Source organism: Carya illinoinensis, chromosome 7 (genome assembly GCF_018687715.1).
Source record: "Carya illinoinensis cultivar Pawnee chromosome 7, C.illinoinensisPawnee_v1, whole genome shotgun sequence".
Lineage (NCBI taxonomy): Eukaryota > Viridiplantae > Streptophyta > Magnoliopsida > Fagales > Juglandaceae > Carya > Carya illinoinensis.
Window position 1 is genome coordinate 2868565 of NC_056758.1, and position 11476 is coordinate 2880040.

An 11476-nucleotide genomic window follows, 5' to 3' on the forward strand; every position below is an offset into this window, starting at 1 on the left:
ATATTGCAATATCAGGCCCTTTCTTTTGTATCCTTTCTGTTTTTCAATTATTATTATTGTTGTTGTTGATAGATTTATTAAGTTGAAAAGTATCCATGACTTAGGGCCTGTTTGATAACATCACTTTTTAAAGCTATTATCAAATATTTCATTTTTAAATATCACTCAAACACAACATAATTTTTAATTTCAAATATTCAAAATTTTTATCTAATCATTATCTAATCATTATAAAAGGTGTAAGGAGTTCGGTCTAGTCTGACTTCCGAGTAGTAAACAAAAATGTAAGGATATCATTACCCTTTGTATATGTAACACCACACTCCCAAAGTTTAAGAATAAAATCACTTTTAGAACATCTCGGAAAAGTTAGAGTGTTACTACTAAATCTGACTTAAAAATATATTTGTTTTCTTTCTAAAGGAAGCGCCAAATACAAAGATTTATTATAATAAATAGAGTCGTTTTGAATTAAAATACTAAAATTATAAATGAGAGTGTGCGGAAACAGTTATTAAAATTTCTCAAAATCTGTGCCATAAAAATCATAACTTAAAATCTCTGTACATGATCTAAACCACTGTCACGTCTCCCTCGACTAAGTACTGTTTTGCAGCTCTACCTTCATAAATATTTTGACCTAGGGAAGTTTAAAAACATAAAACAACTAAAATGAGTTAATAGCTCGGTAAAAAAGTCATCATAATGTAAACATACTTAACATAAGATTTTCATAAAATATTTCATGCTGAGCTTAAAATCATGATTGATCATACTGATACTTATGCTATGCATAACTGATTTATCTAAATTAACTAACTCATCTGATTTATCTGAATTAACTTGCTGATCTGATTTATCTGACTGATCAAGCTGGCCAACACAGTTAACCACGTGTGCGAGGTTGTGCACTAGCCCCACGTCCTAGCATACTATGGTGGACCACGCTTGAGTCCATGACTTGCATATCTACCCTGAAACTATATTAGTACCATGCATCTGAATGGTCATCTGATTAAGCTAGTCTAAGCTTATTTTACACTTGATCTTATATATAAAAGTTTACGTGTTCTATGCAACTTGAGATGCATGAGATGCATATACATATATAACTATAATCTGCAGAATGAAACATGATGAATGACATGCTTGCAAATATAATAATATGTGTGGTACTTTCAAAGAACTGACTATAATAATAATATATATAACTAGCTAACATATGTTATCATAATTTATGATCAAGTTACTTATCTTGTGGTGTCGTTTCCTAAAATATCTGACACAAAATCGGTCACAATGCTAGACTAGGTATCTTGGGTTTGGCCGTTGCACTTATGAAGGTTTATGATTTTTTCTAAATAACATACGGAATGGAGATATTTATAGAGAGATTTGGAAAATGGTGCTGATGAGTTCAACTTTGAGTTGGACTTGGTTGTGATCATTCAAGAAAAGAGTTTGAATTTAAAAATATGATCTAGTAGTTCATTTAATATATTGTAGGATTCATAGTGACTAAAACTGCGTAGGGGGTTTCAATTAGTAATGATTTTAAATTGACATAAATTTCTAATGACTGATTTTTAAATTCTAAAAAGAGTCTAACTCATTCAATAAATAATAAATGAGATTTAACATAATTATTAAACTTATTTAAAATTCCTAATCAACATCAATAATCTATCACTTGTAAACTTATTAATATGCCCATTAAATATAATTTAGGCTCCAAAAAAAATTATCAATATTCCTACCTTAAAATTACTGGCCGGTTCGTTACAATATATATATATGACATCCCAAGCTCTCTGATTCAAATATATAACTTGTAACCTTGTGTCCATTGAATAACTTGGAGCATAAAAAACCAATATGCATAATCTTTTCTTGATAATTTCAAACTTAATACAATATTTATTAATAACAAGAGAATATTAGCCAGGAGTCTCCCTCTGATAGAACATTGGCCGGCAAAGTTGCGCATGCACTGCTTCTAGGATTGAAAGGGATGCAGCTAGCTAGGTATTGCCTGATCTCCTTTGATATGCATGGCTTGTTGTAATTACCAGGGCTTTTATTGCTTCCCAACCCATGTAATTTTTAGCAATTTTTTAATAAGGGTTTTAGCCCTTCTAGATGAGTACCATAAGACGCGGCTTTCACGTACAATATTTATTACAATCGCATGCAAAGTAGTAGAATTCAAGCTCGCTCTGGATTCTGACGCGGTTTCCCTTTGAATATAGGATTTGTGGTCACAATAAGAATAGGATAAAACGTCGGTCCTGGCTATATATATATTTGGTACGTTCACGGATACTACTGCTCATAGTAAAGGAGAGTTTTGTTGTCATCTTCCATTAAAAATGAATAAAACCAGATTACGTACTTAAAAGTGATACAATCAATGAGTTTTGACACAGATTAAATCCTTCTGAAGTTAGGATTTGTAGTCCTAGTAGGAATAGGCTGAAACATCCCCTATATATTTACACGTATACCTTCACAGATGCTGCTCATCTTATTCCCATGTTTCATCTTCAAGACCAGAGTACCGTTTCTTTTTCCGTTTGAGCACCGTGCAATGGCTTCCACACTAACAGTTTCCTCTCTTCTTCTCACCCTCAATGCTCTTCTTCTCCTGTTCCTTCTTCCTCAGTGCATGACTGATGCACAACCTGATCTTATGGCTTGTAAGTTTGATGCCATATACAACGTCGGCGACTCCATGTCCGACACCGGCAATTTGGTTCGCGAGAACTCGGCTTTACCGTTTGCTCGACTTCCATACGGCGAGACCTTCTTCAAGAACGCAACAGGACGGTGCTCTAATGGTTTGCTTATGATCGATTATATAGGTAAAAATCGTATTTATTGTATTGTTTGTTTTGTTTTTAGTTCACTTTTACTTTCTACGCTCTGTTTGCGTGTAGTTGTTTTATTCAAAACAGGCTCTTGTTTTAGAAAAAATAGGGAAACAACAGTGAGCATTGACAAAACAGTTCGATATATTTCATGATATTGCTTGCCCTTCGATCTACTAATTATTTTTTCTTTTTCTCCCTTTAGAATCTTTTCTAGTGTATATTCAGATTGAGAAATACTATAGTGTTACATAAAAATAATCTCACATTGACTTTTCAGATTGTAAAATTACTTTTATTGAAAAACAGATCTGACAAATTTCAAATCTCAAAATAAAAATAACATTAAACAATTATATTTTAACAATATTTTATTTAACTTTCATCTCATCTTATCTGTGTAATCAAACGAGCCCAATCTTGTTGATAGAATTTTTGTTCTTCAAAAATATATAATTTTGATAGACTTGTTTCAAGTTAATAAATTTATTGAAAACAATGAAATCATTGATATTAAATTTATTCGTACGTATATATGAACGATTTGCGTCCAATTTAATTTACATATATTTGATAAATAAATAAAATCCTCTGTTTTTTGTTTTATGACCTGATCAACATCATTGGATCTTCTACCGCTGATCTTCGCAATCTATATTGCGATGATGATAAGATTTTTTAAGATCGTAGTAAATTCCTTATTTCATTCTTTCATTTTTTTTCTTTTATTTCCCTTCCCAATGTATTATTTAATATACTCTCTTGTAATAAGCATATAAATTAAATATGACTGCGTAGGGGACTAAAGCGAGGTTCTTCCTCTTGCTGATTGATATGGGTTATTATTATTATTATTATTATTAGAGAAATTCTATTTGATTATATTGTAATTACACAGCTAGGGCGGCTGGAGTTCCCTTTCTTCATCCTTATTTAGATAAGGATGTGCTCTTTCTACCTTGTCTAGGAGAGAACTTTGCTGTGGCTGGTTCTACTGCCTTGTCTACAAATGCTCTTGCAAAGAAGAATATCTTATCCCCGGTTACTAATAGCTCTCTCGATGTACAATTGGATTGGATGTCTTCCCATTTCAATGCAGCTTGTCTCAACGACCAAGGTAAATCTCGTTTGAGTAAGGCTCGCAATCTATGTAACGAATAGCATTTTTCACCATTTTTTTGTCTTTAATGTTTGACAGATTGTGTCAAGAAGCATAACAAAGCCTTATTCATGGTGGGAGAAATTGGAGGTAATGATTATAACTATGCATTCTTCCAAGGCAAACCCGTTGAGGAGGTCAATGCCATGGTTCCAGAAGTTGTCCAAGCGATAAAGGATGCCGTTAAAGTAAGTTTAATTTCCTCCCTACTTTTGCTAGCAAAATTGCTTGTTGCAGTTATTAATTCATAATTCTATTGTATTGGAAGCAGAGAGTCATTGGTTATGGTGCTGTTCGAGTTGTCGTCCCAGGAAACTTCCCAATAGGTTGTTTCCCAATCTATCTTACAGCATTCCAAACCAACAATGCGGCTGCTTATGATGAATTTCACTGCTTGAAGTGGTTGAATAGTTTCTCAACATATCACAATGATCAACTGAAACAAGCCATTGAAGATTTAAGAAAAGCAAATCCTAATGTTATTATAGTGTATGGTGATTACTACAACGCTTTCCAATGGGTTTACCAAAATGCACCTCTTCTTAGTAAGTCTCTCTCGATTTAATATAGAGCAGATCAGATAATGATAAGAGTTTTGTACGAAGGAAATCTGCTAATTTAACGTTGTTTGTTTTTCAATGGACAGGATTTGATGTTGCATCTGTACAAAAGTCTTGTTGTGGTGCTGGAGGCTATTACAATTTTGAAATGACAAAAATGTGCGGAGCTCCAAATGTACCAGTTTGTACAAATCCAGAAGAACGCATAAGCTGGGATGGAATTCATTTGACTGAGAAAGCATATCAATATATGGCGTATTGGCTCATCCGTGACATCTTACCCAAGCTTAACTGCAATATTGTTAAGTTTGTATAGTTTGTATATAGGTTGTAAATTACTATTTAGTAATTTATTGAAAAATTATTGTTTATATGATTATTATATCATTATTTGAATGAAATGGTTATTGGTATTACGCCACAATATTCTATGATCTTCTGAACGGAAAATGACTTTGAAATGGTTCTGCAGACAATGATAACTACATATACATGCTCTTTTTAAGCTCTGGTATTGAGATATGATCTGCACTCGTAAACTCCAACCGTTGAAAACCACCCGAGTGTGAAACCAAAGAAATTCAAAGACTAGTCTACACAGTCCAAAGTAACTGCTATGTCCCGTCCAAGCTCTGCACCGTCTTATATAGTTGCAGATTGAATATAGCTATTGCAAGTCACCATTTGTCATTAATTTGTGGTTGATATTTAGTAGAATTTCTCCTATAAAAGGAGAGTTCTGATGTGTAAACTCTGTGTGTGCAAAACAGAGAGATAGAGAGCTTTATTTAGGTGTTATACAAACATATTGAAATATAGTGAATTTTTGTTCTAGTGAATGTAGGCAAGTTGCTGAACTACTTAAGTACTGTCTCTATCTTACTGGTGTATTTTCTGGATGGTTTTGAGTTCAACACCAACTATCTAGCTGATCTCTTCCTTTAACTGGAACCTGCACCCATTAATATTTATGCTAGCTAGCTTGTATTCCACATTTCAGAATTAATCAAGGTCGAAAGAAGTAAAAAGAATTAGTTAAGAGAAGATCAAAGTTTCTGCAATGGGAATCCCCTTTCGGTAATATGAGCTATCGTACTGTTCCACCTAATAGTCTATTATTAATTGTTGGAAGGCAGAAGGTCCATGATAAATGCTCTGGGCCCTAGCCCTTCATAATTAAGTTACTGCTATTCTGAGAATGAGGGTCCTGATTACGGTAAATTGAGAGAGGTGCATTCCAACATGGAAGAAAAGGTCCATGGTCGGAGTACAAAAATGAAAGAGAAAGGTGAAGTAAGGCGGTGATCACAGACGTATAGAAAAGAAAATTTAAGGTATATAGTTGGCTATTACGTACGTACCTTCTTATAAAATCCCATGTCATATATATGTGTATGCTGCTTAATTGCTTCTGCAAGGAGACATATTGAAGCTAGGAGAAAGGTGAGAAACCCATGTTGGAGGAGGGGAGCACGTGCAAAGTTCACCTACCTATGGCTATACGTTTGAAGTTGAGCCAAAGCTTTGCGCTTGCACGTGCCCTGCTTCTCCAGCAAGAGCTACCCACCCAGTACTGTAACCATGCCTATCTTCCTGACCACAATTGTGCTGGGAATGCATGAAAGTAGCTAGTACCGAGAGAAGCCCATTGCATTTATATAGAAGTTCTTGAGAGAGAGAGAGAATAAAAGAGATTGAGTCTTGGAGTGGGCAATCTTTAAAGACCCATATGAGATGAGAAGCATTCCATTCAAAGAATCTCCAGGTGTACATTGCTGTGAAGAAATAAAAGGTAGCTAGGCCCCCATTCTTGATGAATTTTCATAATTTCAATTTTCAAGTGAAACATTAATTGAACCCTTTGAAACGCTTCGAAACTTTTTTGAGTCATTCGCCATAACTGATCTGTCCTTTAATATTGCGTGAAGGGCACTGACCTATAACATCAATTCATGCTGAAGAGTGGTAAATACGAGCTCTGAGATCATGTGGGTTTTGCAGTACTACTTCTGAGAAGTGATAGCATGCCCTAATTATAGATTTGACGGTGAATTTGACACTGCCCCAGTGAATCTTATTCTTAACCGGCTTGATCAACTGTTTGATTAGTGATGGCCAATGTATTACGTATATGCATGGGTCAGTTTTGTTGGATTCTTTCTGCCGCCAAATTGAGCTTCCAACAACTTCTTTTATTAAAATTCTTCTTCCTAATAGATTTTCTTCTTCTTTTTATATAGAAATAGCATGCACGATAGAAACGAACGATCGACAACCTTCCAATCTGTGGTAACATGTGATTTATCGATAAGTAGGTAAGAGTGTTTCACTTTCCAATCTGCTTAACTAACATGTGATCTCGTGCGCATACAGCTGATCAATATGAATTAATGGAACGTGATCAAAGCAAACACATCAAGTCATGCTATGGGTTTTAGTTATTTTGCCAAGCACTCATGCATGATAATAATATTTTTTTTTTTCCCGTATATATTGGAAGATTTGAACTTGGTTCTCTCATTTGCAGATAAGACCTTATGCCATATTATCTAAAAGACTATGATAAGAGTACTTTAATTAGGAACCTAATAAACAAATTCACCATGCATCATGTAATTAAGTACAAGTAGCTAGAACTAATATCGGTACCTTATATATGAAAAATCTTAGGACTAATTATTAATTAAGGCGGGTAATTATATATTTTCTCATGAGATGTCCAAACATATAAACACTATATTCCCAGCTAAGCTAAGCCAACTACCTCATAATTAATATGACCATCAATTGCGTTTATGACTGTTTTGGCACAAGGAGTGATGGCAGTGAATTGGACTGGATCGGTTGTGGTGAAGAGGGGGGCCACTTGTGGTTTTGGCATTTGAAGATTGGACAGTAGTGGTGAAGGCTGGAGGGACACATGCACTTGGGGCACCGCAGCATAATCATAGTGTACGTAAGGAATTGCACGTTGTGGTTGCGTGTTCGATCGACGGAAGTTTTTGATAATTATGAGAGAGAGAGAGAGAGAGAGAGAGAGAGATGGGGGAGTGGAGGAGTCTGTGTTGGTTTTGGGGAGGGCAGGGAGAGTCCCCATGCAGGTGGATTATATTCTCCTATATACTTAGGTTAGGGTGATTTATAGGTAAATCGAAATGAAAAAATAACGAATAATAATAATAATAAATAGTAAATAATTTATAAATAATTACTGATACATAATTTGGGCTTTCTGTACTCTTTGTTTAACCTTCACTCCCCCAGTTTAGGGTGGACATATCGTCTGAGCAGTACTTGGTATGGCTTTAGTTGCTGAGTTCTGTTCTTAAAGTCTAGCTAGCTACCTCAATCGTTTTGCTTGTGCATCTGTACAATGCAATTTGACCAATGCATTGATGTCTTTGTCATCCCCCTTTCTCATGAATACGTCCCTGAAACTGAACTGTAATTAGTACGAGGATCCAACTTTTTAGAAGCTTTGTGTGCTCAAATTCATAATGCAATATATGATATAGAGTGGAACAATCAGGATACAGGATACCCAGAAAAAAAAAAAGGTAAGTTTGGAGAACCTTCTCATTCACGTAACAAGGCTATGTATCATATGTTCGACCTAAGATTCACATGTTTTGGGCTTTATGCCCAACTCTTTTGACACTTTTTCTTGTTGTTTTCCTTTTGTTTGTATTACTGAAACCTTTTTCTGCCCTTTTGTGATTCTGTTTTATAAAGAAAATTTGATTTCCTTAATGTATATGTATATGAAAAAATCTATACATTATCTATTTTTTCATCATTCTCTCATATATTAAATAATAGGTTCACAAGTAAAATATAATAAATAGTATCTAATTATCTAATGTCACATCATGGGACGACGAGAATTGAAATGATGAATAACATTATTCTATATATATATATATGGTCTTGTTTGGATTCAGAAACTATCTCAATCCATTTCATCTCATCGTTACAACTTTTTTAAATTTTTTAAATTTTTAAATAAAGATAATATCTTAGGAAGCCAATTTTGGGTCAGTATTTAGGAAGACCAATTTCTTGTTAAGAAAGCTGCCACTGCAGGATTTGCGTAAAATGGACTAAACACTCCTAAAAATGCAAGGGTTCAATAAAGGTTGGCCCAACTCCGACCCACCCCGACATCAGAATACCCATGCATCTGCTGCCCCTCTCACTATATTGCCGGTCGAGACACAGCTTTTGGGTATTTTCGGTGAGTTCTGCCGCCTGCATCCTATACTCTGAGGCCTGCGTCATTCTTAGCAGTGCTCCAGCAAAACTCATTAGGCAGGTATCCATGCATTTACCTCCCTTGCTATCCAAGTTTCTTGATAAGAATGTTTATCTTTCGCTTTTATTCCCAAGAGACCGAAGGAAAAAGGACAAAAAAAAAAGGTAAAACAAAGTATGTGATATCGAGCCTCGTATTCTCCCCTGTTATGGTTCCTGAAAACAAAGTAATCTGATCAAGGTGAGAACCCAAATGTGGAATTTTTTGATTGGTTGATTCCACATGTGAATTTAGTTTCGGTTTTTTTGGTTTTGTTTTCTTGGGAACCAAACAAACAGGGGAGCCTCGTATTCTCCCCTGTTATGGTTCCTGAAAACAAAGTAATCTGATCAAGGTGAGAACCCAAATGTGGAATTTTTTGATTGGTTGATTCCACATGTGAATTTAGTTTCGGTTTTTTTGGTTTTGTTTTCTTGGGAACCAAACAGTGGGCCAAGGTTAAAGTAAAATATAGGCTTTCGCTCTCCCAGTTATCGAATTACGAAGAACCGATGTCCTCAAATCTACTAGATTTGCACGTTTAGTTTGGTTTCAAAATTTATGTCTTGCAAGCTCAACGTTTGATTGAAGTTCTGAGTGGATGGTGCTCCCAAGAGTTCTTGTTCCCCTTCCCTTCCTTAACTAGGCGTTGTCTCACCGTATACTTCCAATGTATTTGGCTGTGCTCCTAGCGCTTCTAATAAAATCTGGTAATTTTACTCATCAGAAAATGAAGTTCTGTGTAGATGGATAGCCCGTGATAAAGAAAAGGCTAACCTTCGTTCATCGTTCCTCTTGTGCTTCTTTGTCTACTCTTCCATATGATATACCATTTCCTCATGTTGTGATGTGGCTGATCCAGTAATTCATCTTTGGGAGCAAATTAGTATTAAAATAATTATTACTATAATGTGCGCTATAGGAAAAATATGTTGATCAAATTGATATCACCATAAAAGAAAAAAGCAGATGATTTCAAGTTGAATAGAAGACTTTTTAATCATGTGTTCCTTAGTGGCTTTGTTTTAAATGGATTTGTCCGAACTGTAGAAATTGATGGGTTTGAGCTATTTTAAGTAGCTGTTTGTTCTCGTTAACTTAGTCTGCATGCATTGTTCTCCCTTGGTGTTTTAGTGACTATAGCTTTGAAAGGTTTTGGAGTACTAGTACTTCTTTCTTTTTCTATGTCTCTGAATTGGGATTTATTGGGTAATTGTGTATGACCTCTATCAATGCATAGGTTGAAGAACATTTGTGAGGGAACAACAGCCTGTTCTTTCTTCTTCTGTTTTTTCTTTTAAATTATTATTATAAAAGGCTGTGGAAGGGAGGGAGGGAAGGAGGGATTGAACTTAACAGGCACATGAAAAAAGGTATTAAGATTTCAAAATTTTGATGTGTTGGATAAATAATAAAGAAATCAATCAATAACAAAGCAGGTTGTCGTTTTACCTATAAAAAAACAAAAAACAAAAACAAAGCAGGTCATGGTAGTTTACTCGCATTACGTCCTTTTAGTGTTATGCTATTTCAGACAATTACAAATACTACCCGGTTCTATATTATGATTCAACTTATACTATATGCAAAACAGAATGGTTATTCCTCCGCCTGTTAGGCCTCCAAGAATTACAAACTATCTTAAGCCTTATGTCCTGAAGATGCACTTTACAAACAAGTATGTGAGTACCCAGGTGATACACGCACCGACCGCCACTGTTGCCTCTTCTGCAAGTTCACAGGAGAAGGCCTTGAGACCAAGCATGGAATCTACTCGGGATGTAGCTGCTGCTGGAAAGATTGGAAAAATATTGGGGGAGCGCCTACTGCTCAAAGACATCCCAGCTGTTGCTGTTCACTTGGAGAGGGAACAAAGATATCATGGTAAGGTCAAAGCTGTCATTGATTCTTTGAGGGAAGCTGGTGTCAAGTTGCTTTAAATTTTCTTTCGCATTGTAAACTGAAATGTATTCTTTAGTATCTAGCAGTTTTTTGATCTATGAGGATTACTTGGGGGAGATCAAAGGAAGTGGATGGTGGGGTTGGTATTTCAAGCTGCCCTATGTGATCATGAGTAACTTGGTTTCCTGGAAATTGGGATTGATAAATTTGTCTTTGTTAACTTCTTGATGAATGTTACTTTGTAGACCAAGCTAGCGTTAACGTGTTACTTTGACCATGGGATATCATGTGTGCCCCATTACATAAACTTTCTTATCCTTTATGGTCATATGATCTCTCCAAGTCTAAAATTCAAATTCTTAAGTGCAAATAATTTATAGGGGCCATTGGACAGGAAAAATTGCTTTTATCCGAGGTGCATATGCTGAAAACTCCTTGTAGAGGATGGAGACCCTTGCTCTCTTGGAATTAATCTCGACTTTGTTCTTGATGTCAATAAAAATAAAATGATTTGTATCCAATCAGCAGCGGAGGTGTCGTGATTGTTGTGATTGATGCCATCACGATGTTATTAATTATATGGCTAGTGGTGAGTTATCGTTGCGGTGCTAGGACTGATTTCGTTTAAAAGAAATTATATTTGCAATTGTAGAGTGTACAAGTGTCACTTAATCCTTATAAAAAAAAAAAAGAGTAA

At 35.3% G+C, this 11476-nt stretch overlaps 2 protein-coding genes across 5 annotated transcripts; both read left to right on the forward strand.

The window, feature by feature from the left end:
* Positions 1-2355: 2355 nt before the first annotated feature.
* Positions 2356-5012, forward strand: LOC122315334 (GDSL esterase/lipase At5g03980-like). Its single transcript, XM_043131192.1, has 5 exons — positions 2356-2861; positions 3766-3984; positions 4066-4214; positions 4298-4571; positions 4673-5012. Exons 1-5 carry the CDS (start codon positions 2513-2515, stop codon positions 4900-4902), a joined length of 1221 nt encoding a protein of 406 aa, XP_042987126.1. The 5' UTR covers positions 2356-2512; the 3' UTR covers positions 4903-5012.
* Positions 5013-8655: 3643 nt separating this feature from the next.
* On the forward strand, positions 8656-11061 carry LOC122314847 (50S ribosomal protein L18-like). 4 transcript variants are annotated; one of them, XM_043130472.1, is made up of 2 exons: positions 8656-8894; positions 10472-11061. In XM_043130472.1, exons 1-2 carry the CDS (start codon positions 8761-8763, stop codon positions 10815-10817), a joined length of 480 nt encoding a protein of 159 aa, XP_042986406.1. In that variant the 5' UTR covers positions 8656-8760; the 3' UTR covers positions 10818-11061. The 4 variants fall into 4 exon arrangements, with proteins under 4 accessions (XP_042986406.1, XP_042986407.1, XP_042986408.1 ...); XM_043130473.1 differs by having other exon boundaries at positions 8758-8898; XM_043130474.1 differs by lacking the exon at positions 8656-8894 and adding an exon at positions 8922-9078.
* Positions 11062-11476: the final 415 nt, after the last annotated feature.

Bases quoted from the DNA above. Each gene is read 5' to 3' on its own strand.
- LOC122315334 (XM_043131192.1), top strand. From the start codon at position 2,513: ATGCTGCTCATCTTATTCCCATGTTTCATCTTCAAGACCAGAGTACCG. The intron at 3,985-4,065 runs GTAAATCTCGTT...AATGTTTGACAG, and splicing joins AGCTTGTCTCAACGACCAAG to ATTGTGTCAAGAAGCATAAC. The intron at 4,572-4,672 runs GTAAGTCTCTCT...TTCAATGGACAG, and splicing joins CCAAAATGCACCTCTTCTTA to GATTTGATGTTGCATCTGTA.
- LOC122314847 (XM_043130472.1), top strand. From the start codon at position 8,761: ATGCATCTGCTGCCCCTCTCACTATATTGCCGGTCGAGACACAGCTTT. The intron at 8,895-10,471 runs GCAGGTATCCAT...TATGCAAAACAG, and splicing joins GCTCCAGCAAAACTCATTAG to AATGGTTATTCCTCCGCCTG.